This window comes from Rutilus rutilus, assembly GCF_951802725.1.
Source record: "Rutilus rutilus genome assembly, chromosome: 10".
In the NCBI taxonomy this organism is placed as follows: Eukaryota; Metazoa; Chordata; class Actinopteri; order Cypriniformes; family Leuciscidae; genus Rutilus; species Rutilus rutilus.
Window position 1 is genome coordinate 7,036,808 of NC_140215.1, and position 17,354 is coordinate 7,054,161.

At 37.6% G+C, this 17,354-nt stretch overlaps 1 protein-coding gene across 3 annotated transcripts in view; it reads right to left on the reverse strand.

The window, feature by feature from the left end:
* Positions 1 to 17,354, reverse strand: part of itprid2 (ITPR interacting domain containing 2) — a 44,001-nt gene that overhangs the window by 16,868 nt on the left and 9,779 nt on the right. Inside the window, exons 2-8 of one of the 3 annotated variants that reach the window (XM_084421607.1) lie at positions 10,196 to 10,391; positions 8,658 to 8,700; positions 6,802 to 6,851; positions 6,160 to 6,213; positions 4,382 to 4,424; positions 4,207 to 4,305; positions 1,229 to 1,437 (exon numbers count right to left, since the gene is read on the reverse strand). In XM_084421607.1, coding sequence (XP_084277733.1) covers positions 1,229 to 1,437; positions 4,207 to 4,305; positions 4,382 to 4,424; positions 6,160 to 6,213; positions 6,802 to 6,851; positions 8,658 to 8,700; positions 10,196 to 10,349 — 652 coding nt within the window. In that variant the 5' untranslated portion in view covers positions 10,350 to 10,391. Of the gene's footprint in view, positions 1 to 1,228; positions 1,438 to 4,206; positions 4,306 to 4,381; positions 4,425 to 6,159; positions 6,214 to 6,414; positions 6,541 to 6,801; positions 6,852 to 7,001; positions 7,136 to 8,657; positions 8,701 to 10,195; positions 10,392 to 17,354 lie in introns of those variants that run through there. The other 2 variants (XM_084421608.1, XM_084421609.1) reach the window with 2 other exon arrangements.

The window sequence follows — 17,354 nt, forward strand, 5'->3', positions numbered from 1 at the left end:
TAATTGAGAAACGCCATGGATTAGATGTTCTGCAATGTGGTCTTAGTGTCAAACACACTTCTTTTCTAGGCACCGCAACTTCCCTCAACTCTTCTCTTGCTGTCTTTGTCTTACATCTTTACATGGTTAAATACATGTATGCAGTGGCATAAGACTGTCGAGTGTAAGCAGTGCTTCTTTTTTCTCTCTCTCGCCCCAGGTTCAAAAATGCAATTAAGGATGAATTTATATTAAAATCCTGGCTGATAATGATGTCGATAAATATTTTCATGTTATGGTTGATAATTAATAAATGTCCAATATTAAAATTTGGCACTATTTTGTCAATATATATGAATTAAAAAAATGCTGGAAGTGAATTTAGGCATATATAAATGTAAAGAATGAAAAGTGGATATTCATTTTGAGATTTGCAATATTAACGCAGTTTTAATATTTAACAGTGTTATTAAATTATTCGCTTTTTCAATTAAACAATTGATGCCAAGACTGATAAACTAAAAATAAAACAAATATTGGTCAATAATGATACATCATTCATCCCTAAATTCAATTGCATGTCAGAAATATGCATTTAATTAAACCGCGTTAATAGACTAAAAGCATACAAAATAAGAACGTTTTGTGAAATATTACTGAGATTAAGAAAAAAGATTTAGAAATACATAGGCATTCCAGATGCAAAAAAATATGGAAAAAAACTTGACAGTAGATCGGTAACGGTGCAAATTTCGCTTTCACTTGAGAGCAGGGAGCGAGCGAGGAGTGGGAATTTTTGAAAACCTGGAGTGGAGTTACTGGAGAATGCTTTGCATGTGAGCCAAAAAAGAAAGTCATTTCAATAAGCAGAGGAAGTTAAGTTATTTTGCTAAAAGATTTCTAGAACAAACATTATTTTATTTGCAATAACATGCACGATAAATTGTGCACAATAAGACCAAGAACGTGCATTAAGAAGGTAAACAGTCTGTTTTGACTTTATGTTGACTTAAATGTTGTCCGGTTGCCTAGCTACAATGTTATTTCTAAGCATCAAGGCCACGCGAAACGAAACAATGATGTAATGATTATTTTTCAGATTAAAAAAAGGGGAGGGGACAAATGTAGGCATAAATGCTCGCTACACCCTGCCTGCATTCCCTCAATTCATCATTTCGATCGGTGTGAATCACGGGGGCAGAAGTGCTATCAAACGTCATAGATTGTGTTGACAGCTCAGTTGACATACTTGTCAGGGCATAGTTCGGGTTCTCCAACTCCATGCGCTGAATCTGGGCTCCCAGGTAAACTTTGATGTCGATGCCCTTGGCGCCAGAAGACGAGTTGAAGAAACGAGAAGGGATTTTTGAGGCGATGTCGGGCTCCTCCCGTCCAAAGCCGAGGTTGTATAAAATCTCCTCTGGATCCTCCTCATACAGGTCCAGCAGTTCCGAAACACTGCAGGAAAAACAACATCAATGAAGACACACATCTGCATCACCCAAACAATATTTGCCAAAAAGATAAAGATCTTGGTAACACTTTACAGTAAGGTTAACCTTAGTTAAAGGGTAACTAAACCCTAAAACAACTTTTTTTAGTTAATGATCTGTAAGACTGTGCTGTTCATTGATTCGAGTAAATTTTTTGACATTTGGGTATAAAGCGTTTTAATTCTACAATATTTCACGAGTTCACACTTACATATAATTTTGAGGGAGTAAGATTTAATGCGTATTTGGCGTGCTGTCCGGAGGGAGGGCTCCGAGCTCGGAATTCAGCCCAAACCCAGAGTATGTAAGTGTTTAGAACTAGAAGTGTGGAGAAGGGGTGGTGGGGGGATGCTGCAAACTGTCAATGGATCGAGGTAAGACTGCTGAGTCTATATATACCCTCTTATCATTGATTGCTGAGTGCTATCCACTCGTGTTAATTATCTGAACGTGCTCCTCCCGAACTTAGTTAATAAAACTTCATATGGTGTAAAAACGTCTGAGTGCTGCCCTCTTCAGGTTGAACGTGGCTACTGCAGTTGAATTTTCCTATTGGAAGTTGTTTCCCCACATGACACAAGCAGGTACCAGCTCACCATGCCCTTGGCATAGACTCAGCCCCTGGTATAAAAACATCTTGTTCTGTCAAAACCACTGGAGAGTCTGGAGTTGGAATTGCGAGTATTGAAAACGATATTAGCATCTAGTTAGCATAGCATTTATATAGTTATTAAGATTATTTCGTGTAGCCTAAGTAGTTAATTAGCATAGTTGTTAGTGTAGTATTGTTAGAACAGGGTTCCCACACCTTGGTTAACTTCAAATTCAAGGATCTTTCAAGGACTTTCCAGGTCCAATACCCTCAAGTTCAAGGACAAGTTCAACAAACGTTGAGGTACCATCGTAGTAGTTTCGTGTAGGGATGCACTGATTCTGATAGCAGTACTTGGGTGTCAGTCTGATACTGTGCTCATGTACTCATACTCGTAAAAACTACCCCGATGCAACCGCACCCGATACTACTTTAAAGGGATACTCTTTTACAACTCCCCCAGAGTTAAACAGTTGAGTTTTACCGTTTTCGAATCCATTCAGCCGTTCTCCGGGTCTGGCGGTACCACTTTTAGCACAGCTTAGCATAGATCATTGAATCGGACAGGGCCATTAGCATCCCTCTAAAAAAAAAATTCTATATTTTTCCTATTTAAAACTTGACTCTTCTGTAGTTACAGTACATCGTGTACTAAGACCGACGGAAAATGTAAAGTTGCAATTTTCTAGGCTGATATGGCTAGGAACTATACTCTCATTCCTGCGTAATAATGAAGAAACTTTGCTGCCATACCATGGGTGCAGCAGGCGTAATGATATGACGGAGCGCTTCCGTAAAATGTTTCTCCTTCTTTCCACAAGCGATTGCGCTCTCGTAATTTGATTATACAAGTTGTATAGGCCTATTTACTTTGTTACAGTCAGAAAGTGAAAAACATCTGATGAACATAAAACATTGTTAGAAGAACTGTGATGGTATTATTAAGTACTCATATTGGTACTTGGTATCGGCAAGTACCCAAATGTAAGCACTTGTACTTGGTCTGAAAAAACCTGGTATCGGTGCATCCCTAGTTTCGTGCTCGGGTGAACGTCATTGGCAACGTACACCACAAAGCACCTCACGCGGGAAACACTTAAATGTAACGCGTAAATGCGCGTAACTAACGTAAATCGAACAAGCTAGTATGCATAGGCCACGAAGTGTTGGCGAAATAACACATTTCCGGACCGGAGGGAATAATATGGAATTTCTTCCTTGCACAAAATAAATTCAAGCACTTTCAAGGACCTGTATCTACGCATGTTTATTTTCAAAAACTTTCCAGGGCCTTGAATTATTTATTTTTTTGATTCACAAACTTTCAAGGATTTCAAGGACCCATGGGAACGCTGTTAGAAGCATAGTTAGTTAGTAGCACAGTATTGCATCAGTTAGGATAGCTTCAAGTTAGCGTAGATTTTTAGCATTAGCTTTATCTGTATTTAGTACAGTGTTTAGGATGGGACGTAGGTGTAGTGTTGCTGATTGCAACAGCACTGCTGGTCTGCATAGCTTTCCAGCAGACTTGGAAATTAGGCGCCAGTGGTTGCATGCACTTGGCCTGGAAGACCGTGAGTTCCCGCCTAGAGCAGGAGTATGCAACCTGCATTTTACGTGGGATTGCTTCTCCAATGCAATGGAGGTGGAAATGGGCTTTTTTTTTTTTTTGGAACACGTCTCTAAACTTAAACAAAACTCAGTACATACATACACACATACATACACACATATATACACACATACATACACACACACACACATACACACACACACACACACACATACATACACACATACTGTACATACACACATACATACATACACACACACACACACATACATACACACATACATACATACTGTACATACAATATATAATGCATATAAAATAATTAGTAATAGCCATTTAACTAGCCAAATATCAGCCAACAAATTGGTCTATCACTAATCTGAAACATAAGTAAAAGTTATTTAAATATAGCCAGATTGTCATTAACTATAGTAAAACATAAATTAAAAAGATTATACATTTATTGTATTCAAACTCCTTGCCCAATCACTGGTTGAGTTTTTGCTGAGTCACAAGCACATAGATTTTACATGTGTTAATAACTTTAGTACGTCATTGTTGTAAAGTACCTGGACACTGTGGTGCTGCTCTTTGCAGAGCCTGTGGAGTTCATACTTCTGCCCTTCTGTTTGAACTGGCTCCTTTTGGCCTTGGCTGGCATTTCATAGCTGAGGAAAGAAGACAGTCATCCACCTGTGACTAGACCAAAACAGAAGATGGGAACATTTCTGAAATCCTACTTACCCATTGGCCTCTGTTTTTGTGCTGCTGTTCTGGAGGTGATTGGCTGTAGAGAGAAAAAGAAGAATATAGGCTTAACTGTGCTGGATTCCTACCTAATTTGATACCAAATTCCTCTCAAAACACCTGTCGACCTTTGAAACAACAAGTGCAGTTAGCAAAAGCCCAGGCTGTCATTTTAGCATTGTGGGAATAGTCTGATTTTCTGTTACTAAAGGGCCTTATTTAACGTTGTGATAATGTTCATTTCCAAAAGTGATTTATTCAGCTGAGAACATCCACTCTGGACGACAATCCACTTTTCCTCAGCACTTAGAGCACAATGACAGAATTATATGTGCACACATCCTAACCTGCCAAACGATTCGTGTTACAAATCACATTAGACACCAAGTTTGAGTTCACTAAAGAGGACAGGATTGAACACAGAGACGCTGAGGACATTAGCCAGAGATTTTCTGGCCTGAAGCATCCTGGTTTACATGCACTCATCCATCAGCCTCAGGTGTAAATGCTCAACCTCGAATTTCCACAGAAATTCCCACAACTGGTGCTGCCTGATTCCTGTGCTTTTGTCAATAAGTGCGGATAGGAGCTGAGTCATTCAGTGGAACTAGTCTGGACTCGTTTCTTCACATACAGACACACAGTGAGGGGTGAAACCTGGTCAACTGCAGTTTCACAATGGCTTGTGGCAAATCTGCAGAAAAAAGTTTCTCCTCAACTTGTTGTGTTGTTTAAACTAGTCATTCTACAACTGTAAAAATACACCCACACATAAAATAGCATAATACAAGAAAACACAGTATAACTGATGGCCCATTACACAAGCAAACAATGCAAGTGCTTTTCATACTATTAATATTTTTACATTCATTTGTCATAAATATTGTTGTTTTTTTAAACATTATTAAAGTTAAGTAGCACACACAGGTTCCAAAGTTAACACTCACCAAGCAAAGACGTGCATGAGTCAAAACAAACAATACAGCCTTCTAAAAAATAATGATTTCCACAGCCAAAAATTTAGGATGCCTAAATTTTTCCCTCCAGAAAAAAATTAAAACAAAGTAAATATAAATAAATATATGCATACAGTGTAATATATATATATATATATATATATATATATATACACATACACATATTTTTAATATAATGTGAAAAAAAATTTTAAGCATGGGTTATGGCTTGAAATTGTGCCATATTGGACCCTCAGTATGTAACACACAAAAATGTTTTAAAAATCCACTCCCTAATTAAACATAACACATCAGCATTAAATAATTCCCTCACCACAAATAATTGCTAGCTAACATCAGACTTCTGCTACACCTCTGCTATGACACTGAGAACTAGTGGAATTAAAAGTGAGCTGCAAAGTCACTTTTATTATTTAAGCGTTCCTCTCCCGCTAACACATGGTCCATAAGGTGCACCATGAAACCAGAGAAAAGTTATCTGACGTGCCAAGACCAGTCTTTCAAACAGAATATCACATGCGTGTGTGAACATGTCACTGTGTGTCCTTAAGAGCACAACATCCAAATAGAAAGTAAACACTAAAGAGCACAAAAACTGAAAACAAACCCACTAGGTTTTAAAAACAACAACAACACAGCCATAACACAAGGCGGCCAGCAGTCATTCTTGTTTGTCAATTGGTTCATTATTCTCTAAGAGTTACGTGGGATTCTTAGAATACTTCGGCACATTCCTCACAAAGGAGCACACTTGAGAGCAATTACATCTGATTGAGGGATAAAGTGTCGAGTACTTACCCTCAGCTCCCAGGGACAGGTCATCTTCAAAGCTACAGCCATTCTTTAATGGCCCTGAAAAACAAAGAGAACAGCTTTCAGAGAGCAAACACTTTACACAGACCAATCGTGACGAACAAGTGATCATTTCCCATTCTCTTCAACATAAAAAAACACTTAAATGCATCCAAGTACTTCAGAGCCCGAACGTGGCTATGGCTTGCACGCACTGAGAGATTAAAAGTAAATATTTACTCTTAAGTGCATTTGCCTTACCTACAAAGTTATCAGGAAGACTGCCGATGAAGTTTCGAATGACCTGATCCATAACACATTATCTGGCTCTTGGCTTCAGTCCGTATAGTGTTAATCTCTGAAGAACCCTTCATCTAATCAAGCACTACTTTGCCTGGAGTGTGTGGGGGTCTGCTATTGGCCCCAAAGCAGCATACGTGTGCGCGCGTGTGTGTGTGCCAATGAATGTGCATGTGCGCTGTAGTGCACTGTGAGGTCTTGCTCCAAAGTTCACAAGGAGTGGTGGAGAAGAGAGTCAGCCAGCAGTTGAGTAACCTTTTACAGTAAAACCGATCCCAGAACGTCGACATGCGACTTATGTAAATGCAGACACATGCATCATTTTCGGTCTGAAGAAGATGAACTCACCTCTGGACGGACTGCCGCTCTGTTCATCCAAAGAGGCCCCGAGAGGAGTCCTGTTGAAAGATCAATAACACGTCATTTCCTCTCCTTACACTCGCCAGATCTCTCCCTAAAAAACACGCTCAAACATCCTTCCCTCCCGTGTTCGTTTCTTAGTACACACAGAACTGCAAAGCCCCGACACAGATTCTCTAGGCACTTACAAAACGCTGCCTTCGAAATCCCCTGGCACTTTCATCCAGACACCTGGAGATCCGAACGGCGTGAGAAAAAAACCACACCACGTACAACAAGGCTAAGAATAGCTCACGCCATGTTTCACAACACCAGCAGCACCACCGAAAGTCTTTCAGGCTCCGGATATCCAGCAAACTCTCGGCGCTAGAGACACTTACATTTCCTGTCAGCTTGTAGGAGGATGTCTGTCTCATGTGTGTTTAATGATAATGAGCAGGAATTGGGAATAGGACGAGCACGAGGTATTTTTATTGACCTAGTGTGTGGCACTGGATTCAACGGGGGAATTTGCACTAGTTCTGAGCATTTGATTAAATCAACGATGAAGGAACAGATCACCCGAAAATAAGATTCTGAGAAATAAGTCTTTTGAACTTTCAGTAACACGTACTTACTTTAGTAAAAACAGCTAATTATGCAGAATTACATGTAGCTAGCCCAAACCAAACCCTATTCCTAACTCTAATCCTACAGTAAGTACATGTAGGCTAGTTAATTATTATTACTCAGTATTTAACACTGGCACAGGCAGTGTATAAAAAAATAAAGTGTAACCAAACTTTCATTTCATCAACACTGATAATAATAAAAGTTTCTTGAGCAGCTAATCAACATATTAGACATTGAAGACTGGAGTAATGATGGTGAAAATTCAGCTTTGCAACACCTTATAAAACATATTCAAATGGAGATTAGTCATTTTAAATAGTCATAATATTTCACAATTATACTTTTTTAACTGTATTTTTCATCTAATAAACACAGCCTTGGTGAGCATAAGAGTCTTCTTTCAAAAAATATTACCAACCCCAAACTTTAAATGGTATAATGGCCCATATCAAATGTGATTTGGCTCTCTTTTATTTCTTTTTTTCACTTTGGAACAGCACCATAACTTCATCAATGTGAATAATTCCAAACATGTTGGTAAAACCTTTACAAGCATACCAGCTTTTAAACTCAATTACTCAAATATTCAGATTATGACCGCAATTAAATATCACATCACTGAGAACAAATGATTCTCAAGCCAAATTTCTTTCAATGTTCAAACAAACACGCAAGGCTTCCTTTTAGATCACAAGATGAAATGGCAGACATGGACACGCACCAACAACTCTGGAATCTCGGTTTTGTTTTTCACGTGGAAGGTTTATGTTGGTCATGAGGGACGTATATCTACAAAGTAAATAAACGGCCCTTTCCTCCTGCGTTTCAGAGCTAAACAGTCGTGCATCTTTAAAAAAAAAACAGCCTGGCAGTACAGAGAGAAAGACTAAAAACTCTCTGAGGACAACTCCAGCATTAATGGGCCCCTACAGACCCAGAAAAGCTACCAAAAAAAAAAAACCCAGCAGCACAAAGGACAATAGTCAGTCCTCACAAGTAAAGACTTTCCTGACTCTGGGAAGATCACGGTCTGAACCAACTAGACTATTCACACAATTCTCTCAAATTTACAGCTTGTCAGAGACACCAGAGACAGGAGACAGAACGCCAGAAGGGATCTGAGCGATTTGTTTACTTACCAATTCACGTCACACCATGGCGTGTACACACATCTTTCTCACACTATTTGCATTTGTATTTTAGAAACAGAGTGTTTTTTTAAGGTAACTCACCTGCAGGTCCTGAGCCAGTTCTCTACTTGATTTGGATTAGGACCTGAGGAGAAAAGAAAATACAAGTAACTGTTCCGTGTAATAACCAAATAAATTTCCCTAAAAGCAACGTCAAACAAACAAACAACAAATCTAACTGTGACGACAAACACGGCATTCTCTGAACTACCACTGTGTTCTGCGATTCCTGTTTTTCAAAAAAAAAAACCTTTCTTTGCTCTTAATTGGTTTATCATGACTTGCATGGAGAATCAAATGCCAAGCCGAGCAGACAAAATGCTGTGTTCATTATGACGTTACGACTTCCAGTAAACCTTCAAACCTCCAAAAGTCGTGTTGATAACTCCGATTCAAATGATAAAAACAACAATCTTATGGGTTGCCATTCTGTTTTGCATATGAATATCAGCCTAAATTTGCATACATTTTTTAGGTGTCTATTTATAGGAGTATGAATGGTATTTCTCCATATCGCTGAATTTTTATACGCCTAGAAATATTAACATTCACAAAATGCAGACTGTTATCTGTAGGCTTAATTCATGTAAAAGTGTGGTTAAAAAAAACACAACAACAGCTCTGTGAAATTTAAAGAGGCAATACAATCCATATCAAGCAAACAATATGTTAAAATATTAGTTATCAGTAATTGTGTGTGTGCAATTAACATCCTTATTAGCAATGTACAATCTTAGCATATCAAATATATTGAATATTTGGAGATTAATTAATCATTTTCTACAGAATCAAGAGTATTTAATAACATCTCTGGCTGAAACATCCAAAAATATAGTTAATATAATAATTAATTTTATTTTCATGAATCAGTTCAAACTGTCCATTTCAATCAAATGATTTAAAATCAACTATTTGTTTGCATCGCTTAATCTCTGAGTGGTATAAGTTTTTGTGTGGTTTTTTTCATATATCAAAACATTTACGCAACAATATACAATGGTAAATACTGCTGTTCATTACATGTTGTTAAATGTAAACATACCTTCAATCTTTTAACAAGATTTCTATTGTATTTTCTGCATTTTTGAATCCGCATGGCTGCGCCAATCATTGCTTAATTGGTTGAAATGACAAATTCCTGAAAATTCAACCCTAATACTATGCATTATTATTATACTTTTTATTCCGACGCCTTACATGACACTCTTGGACACCTTAAAAACACAATAAAACAATCAACATTAAATGACAAAAAAAATAAAATAAATCATTATTACAGCCTGGAAACTGGATACAAGCATAAAAGCAATCACATAAAAGCCTGCCTAAAAAGATGGGTCTTAAGGCAACATTTAAAAACAAGAAGACTTTCACTGTTTGGCACATCCTGTGGCAACAAACAATATGACCCTATAGAAGTTGTGCGAGTTTGAGGGAGAACAAGAGTGAGTGCAGAAGATTATCTCAAAGTACGAGTAGAAGTGTAGATATGAGGAAGGTTAGATAAGTATGAAGGTAACCACAGAACCGAACAAACCTGAAAAACTGGAACCGCTATATCATTAAAAGAAAGGCTGTACCTGTTTCTGAGGCTGTCGAAGTCTTATCCTCCATAGGCTGTGGAGACAGCAGCTCCTCTGCTCCCTGGTCCTGAGACTCAGGAGCCTGCCAGGAGTCTCGGCTCTGAGCCCAGGCCCTCCTCTTGAAACTGGCAGGGGCGGACTCGCACTCCATGTCCTTGGCTCGGATGGGAAACTACAGTGGGGGACGGTTCACCTGCACAAAAAGCAAAGAGGGTCAGATCTGAATTGCACAACAGTATCCAGGCCCCAATCTCTCCAGAGGGATTGGTGGCAGGTCCAAAGAAAAGTGCTGTGACTGTCTTGTGTCACATGAAGCAGACTTTTAAGAGTCTTCCTCTACTGAACCAAGCCACATAAACCAAAACTTTGCACACATCATATGCTCGTCTGAGCAAGAACAGAAATGCATGAGCCGACATGTCTTTGATGCATTACTTGCACATGAAGTTGGTGAAGGGTGTTAACTGAAAACAGAATGTGTAATAGACCAGGTGTCAGCACATTAAAAAGCACCGTCTCCAATCACACAGACTCTCAAAGCCAAAATTGCATGCTGGACGCAATCACAAACAGATTCTGAAAGTACATATATTATCCTAAATGTAACTTCCCACTTTCAAGAATAATAACAGTAATTCTCTGTAATTATTGCTGAACCCATAAACCCAAATAGACATTGGGTGTTTTTTCTTTTTGTTTCAACTAGAGATCATGATTCTCCCACTATTCAGAACAGACAACTAAGTAACATGAATGTTAATTGCTGCAGTCTATTTAAAAAGTAAAAAAAAAAAAAAAAAACTGAATGAATGATTCAACGACTCACTTATAAAGACTTGTTTCATTACTGGATGAATCGGCGTTTTTGAACGAATATCTTGAGTGAATGATTCAATGACAAAATACATTTCGCTTGTTGCCACCTACTGGCTTAACGATATAATCGATACAATCTTGATTTGAAAAAGTTACTTTCAAAAGATTAATCCATCTATTTTGATCGATAGGGCAGACATTAGTGTTTATATCCGAAATGTAAACTTTTAACCAAGTATTTTATTTTCTGTGATCATTTAAATTATTGTAACAGAATACCTATACATGAAAACTGCTGTCTCTGGCTCAGCAGCAGCGCGGAAGCAGATCTGAATGTTCGCTGTGATTGTACTTGTCAAAGGTTTAGTAGACACAGGCGAATCATTGCCATTTAGGAATAAGATAGCGTGTGTTTGAATCGAGATTGCAATTTTACAACGATTAATCGTGCAGCTCTAATTATCAGTGCCATATTGTTGTCCAGTAACAGATGCTAGAGGTGTAGAAATGACACACTGCAGATTTAAATAACATAATCATCCTGACAGAGTCAGTCTAAATATCCTGAAGAGAATGTTTTTTACGAAAAAAAAAAAAACAAAAAAACACGTCTTCAAAGAGTCTACAAAATGTGATAACCTAAGAACCAAACTGTTACATGGCCCAAGGCTCTGTCCAATAGGAATATGTTTTGCTTAGCAAGAACACAAATTAGAGGGAACATTGCTTCCAGATATTACTGGAAACTCAAATAAGAGATGTGGCCATGTGACGGCAGTGGGACAACAAATAACCAGCATGAGAAACTAATAACATCTACAGAGAATCCAAGGTTCCTGTCAATACGGCGCAAACAGAAGAAGAAAGAGAGGGTGAAGGAGGGAGAGAAAAAGAGAGAGATGGGGGCGGGATGAGGGTCTTAGCTGGAATTGATGGCAGAAAGAAAAAGTCAAAAAACAAGTTAAGCAGGAAATGTCTGTTTAGTTGAAAGATTACAAGCTGGTGCGAAGTCATTTCCTGTTTTGGATCTGGCACTTTATGAAGGAACAGATGAGCCTGACCAAATGGGATGGATTTATAATTCAGCGGTCTGATCTCCCACATTTCACACACTGCTATTAATAGCATGTGTCTATTTTAAGACTGATCATAGAAGTATGACTAAAATCAAATCTTGTTAGCCAGCACAACCACCTCATTTTAATGCTAAAGTCCACTGATTATCAGGAAGCAGATCAACATTAGGGAATATACCTGCCTTCAGAAAGTTATTTAATCTACAACCAGGAGGCATCAGCAAACTTCCAAGGGGGCCTTCAAATAAGACAAAAATAAATATTAAAATAAGCTAAAAATCACAAGTCTTGGAAAAACTGGATATATGATGTAGCCTAATTTTAAAAGTGATTTCTAGCCCTGGAAAAGTCATGGAAATTAAGAAAAAATTTTTTTATACATTTTAATAGTTATGACAAGCTCTAAAATATTTTAATGGGTATAGAAATTGTAAGTAAAAAAAAAAAAAAAGAAACATGCAGAAAATCATAAATGACTGGAAGAGTCATGTAAATTTATTAGCAGTCACTAAAGAAAAATGCAGCTCCTCAAACTTCTGCAATCCTGAAATGTAATTATTATAAATTAATTAAATATTTTAATAATATAATATTTGATGTAATATGTGTGTAATATAATTTTTTTTATCATATTTTAGTTTTCTTAGATTACAGAAAGTTACATTAAGCCCATAGATTAAATGAAAACAAAGCTAGGGCAATTTGTTTCATTCAGTTTATTTATTAAAACAAAAAAGGCTGTGAAATACTAACCTACAGTCATAGTATATCTCAAGATAGGGAGATCAGGTCTCATATCACCATAAAGAGGTTTATTTTGCGATTACGTCTGGCTAATCTTACATTCACCTCCTTATTGCATGGATCCATTAAAAACGAGATAGAAACGGCCATTTAATTTTGATTTGAGTTTAAATTTTAAGACTGCAGAGCAATACACAAGACAAAAACTAGCAGAGTCAACTACTTTTGAAAATCAGTTATAAAATTGTTAATCAGTCTTCATACAATCAATATTTGACTGAAAACTGCTGCAAACAAACAATCACAACCAAGTATTCCATGTCCTAATATTGTAGAATATGTACTAGCTAGGTTGATAAAAAAAAAATGTCTAATGCAAACAGAGTCTCATTTTTAGCTGCATATCTGTTCACATGTTGAAATCTCTTCAGAGGTTGTTATTTTTGGACTCCAATGACAAAATTGATGTCAAGTCAACTTGGAGCAAGTTAAAAGGAAGCAAACGGTGTCCTTCAGTATGTAGACTCCCTAAAAAACATGCCAAACACCCCGTTTCTCATTAAAAACAAATTGTTAATTTGGAACACACTTACATTTAGTACACAAAATAAACCTTCTCCAATGTCATGTTAAACACAATTAATACATCACATCAGCAAATGTTGCTTTGCCAGAGCAGTCCAGACTGGAGCACTGTGTCAATATACCTTATTCAGAGCAGCTCCATGACAGGCATGAACGTGAGGCTGTGAGGGATAGACTTACAGTGTTTTCAATGCATCCGCGTTATAACGCTGTATAAAGCTCCTAGATCACTTATAATTTTCAAAGCTCATACTTTCTGGAGTTTTTTGTCTACTGAAATTTCTTGGAAATTTTCGTCAGCAGATCGATTTAAAAACATTAAATAATGGTACAACCCACTGAAGAGATGCGTAAACCCACTGCTGTAAGAGTCTACTACCAAAGAGTGTGCAAATACTGCAAATATGAGTCCTAAAAACAGTTTGATACATGGCCACCTTTGACAAAGGTAGTATCAAAACAGTCAAGCATGTTGATAGAGACTTTTGTTTGGGCTCTTTATTAAATCTGTCAATAACCCAGGTAACAGCAGCCACATATGAGAGCAACATGGTCCATTCTCTTTCACAAACAGCGTAGTCTTTTAATTCCATAAACACAGCAGAACTCATGCTCTCCGCTCCATTTTGGACCTGCGATTTGTAAACAGTTGCATACTCTGCTTTAAATGGGTAGAGACTTGGGGAAGAAGGATGGGGAAAGCAGCGACTTAACATAAATAAGCGGCGCTACTAAGCAACGTCAAGCATGCCGCGTATCCACCAATCACAGAACAGATGCAGAATGCTAAATAGGGGGAAACATTTGATGAAACCCCACACACATCCAAGAGTAAACCAAATGTTCCAATATTCCCGGGCAATCCAGCTGTGTTTGTGTTATGAACCTTGCATTATATAAGATATTTGCATTAATTTGACTGTTTATAGATAGCATGAAATGAAAGTAAAAGGTTTAGTTCACCCAAAAAATTTTTATTCTATCATTAAAGGTGCAATGTGTGATATTTCTGAGGATCTATTGACAGAAATGCAATATAAGATCCATAACTATGTTTTCAGTGGTGTATAAAGACCTTACTTAATGAACCGTTATGTTTTTATTACCTTAGAATGAGTCATTTATATGTACATAACCGCGGCCACCCCTTCTATGAAGGTCGCCATATCGTGACGTCATGTTTCTACCGTAGCCGACAGCGAACAGACAGACGCGTTTCATCACTAACTTGAATGAGAAGCAGCAGAAAAAGACGCGGCTTCCTACGTCGGCCACCGTAGCCTCTCATTCGAGTTTGAAATTTCAATTATTGACCGATTGCAATTCGCAAATCTCACCACTAGATGCCGCTAAAAATCACACACTGCACCTTTAATTACTCACCCTCATGTCGTTCCAAACCCGTAAGACTTTTGTTCATCTTCAGAAACACAAATGAAGATATTTTTGATGAAATCTGAGAGCTTTCTGTCCCTCCATTGACAGTCTACGCAACTACCACTTTGATGCTTAAAAAAAGTTCATGAAGAGATCGTAAAAATACTCTCAGATTTCTTCAAAAAAGATCTTCATTTGTGTTCTGAAGATGAACAAAAGTCTTATGGGTTTGGAACGACATGAGGGTGAGTAATAATGAATTTTTGGTTGAACGATCTCTTTACTTCACCCTATTTTCTAAATGCATACGTGACAGTGCATGTTTAAAAAAAATAAAAATTGACCTCGTAATGTTTGATCAAAATGCCATAACTGGACCTTCTGGACCTTCAGACTTAAATATGAGAATTTTGTTGTTGTTGATAAAACCCACTCTAAACCCTGTAACCAAAAAAGTCTATGAAAAATAGCTGAAAGTCAGAGCTGTGAGAAAAATCAGTGACCTCTTCAATTCCACTGAATAAACACGCTGTCACTATCATACTTCACTCTTCTCAAACCTGTCAACAAAAGCTTGTTTGGCTGAAATTTCCTTGAAAACCGGTCACTATTTTTAAAATGCTGCATGCACCCCACACATGCTCTCGCTATGACCTCCTTCTGTTGAACTGAGGACGTCCCAGTTCCCACATCTCATTCCAGATCTGACCGGTTGCTTTTTGTCTCCGTCCCCCACGTCCCAAAGGCCCCAAACAAAAACAGGCCCGGGGCTCCGAGTCAATCAGGCACAAACAACAGCACATCAAAGCGCATCCTAAGAAACATCCCACAATAATGCATCATGCTTACACATAGAACTAGTGATTAAGAACACATCCGGTTCAAACAGGCTGATTCTTAGTAGGACTGGGCGATTTATTGAATATTCAGGATAATTTCACTGGAAATATAAAATTAAACATGAATATTTATTTATGTTTCCAGAGGACAACCTCGTCAGACTAGTTCCCCAATCCTTCCTTGTCTCTCAGGTATGAAAGTGATTATTAGTGCTTCTGAGTTAAACATGAAGGTGAATTACATCATGTATGTGGTCACTAGCATCATCAAATGGAATTGCAAAAATAATGAATTGGATGGACAAACAGATAGTCCAACTCCAAAATCACATCATTGGTTGTTGCATCTGACTAATGAAAATGATTATATCATTCTTCAAGTGGTGAAAACATGGCTTAATTATTTTTAACTACATATATAATGCATTTTACTTCTTGCATTAAACACTTTAAATCTACTTGGCAATAACACTTTTTTGGTTAAAATGATGGTTCCAGCTCTAATGCCTAAATACTGAAATATATTTCATCAAACATGGCCAAAAAGGCTGAAAAATATTGAGATATTATTGTTTTTAGAAATTTCACCCAGGCATAATTCTCAGCTATTTTAACCTTTAAGAGGAGCTTAATCCATTTTTACAGACACGGAGCTAAAACAATATGCTAGTGAGGAAAACACAACTGATTTTAAGAAAGAGTGGCCAGTGACCTGAAAGAAATGTTATCTTGCAACCATGCAGTGATGTCAAGAGCTTTAAAGCAGAACAAGATAAGCCTTACCCAGCAAGCTGCTCTTTTTGAACCACACCTGCAATGTTTTCTTCCCAAAATAGAAACACAATATCCAGTCTGCGCCAGTGCCTTGGTGAATTGCCACCCTCAATGACCTTTGGTATTGGCTCTAGACACAAGCCCAAGGCCTAGTATGTGAAATAACATGGCATTCTGTTGAAGTCCTTCATTGTGATATTGTTTTAGAAACCACGGCATCTATGAAAAGAAAAGGTTATTCTGTAGCCCTCCCATAAGTCCCTTAGGGGTGAAAAGTGCTGCTGTTGACAACATTTTAGAGCCAAATATAACACCCTGTGGTACACCTAAAACAAAACAATCATGTATTGTTCATGCTCAGCATTTCCAAACCGATAATGCTCCATACCTCCGTAAAGATCACCAGAAGATCAATGTCCGCATGCTGTGAACCATGAGATTTCTCTCTGAGGAATGCAAACATGAACAATGGTAAGCTAAGCGCCTCAATTCAAAGGGATGTTATGCACAAACTGTAAAAAAGTTCTCTTTTTTTTTTTTTTTTACAATAATGCTCCAATACATAAGGATCCTATATAAATATTTGTATTTATTTTTGCATTCACTCATATCATTTTCAACTTAATGATGGGTCATTTTCAGTGCATCACAGTCTCTTCTATGAGATACGGTACTGGACAAAAGTGAAGCAAACGATGAAAGTGATACCACTCTCTCTCTCTCTCTCTCTCTCCCATGCAGTTGACCAGCTGTCAATCAAAATCCAATTATGTCACTGTGATATATATATATATATATATATATATATATATATACTGTATATATATATATCGCAAAATACTAAACCATGACAAAATGTGTATGAGGTAGTTGCTGATCCCCAGACTTAATTTCTAGGATTAGAACATTACATTCCAGAGGATGTTTTTAATTAATTAATTAATT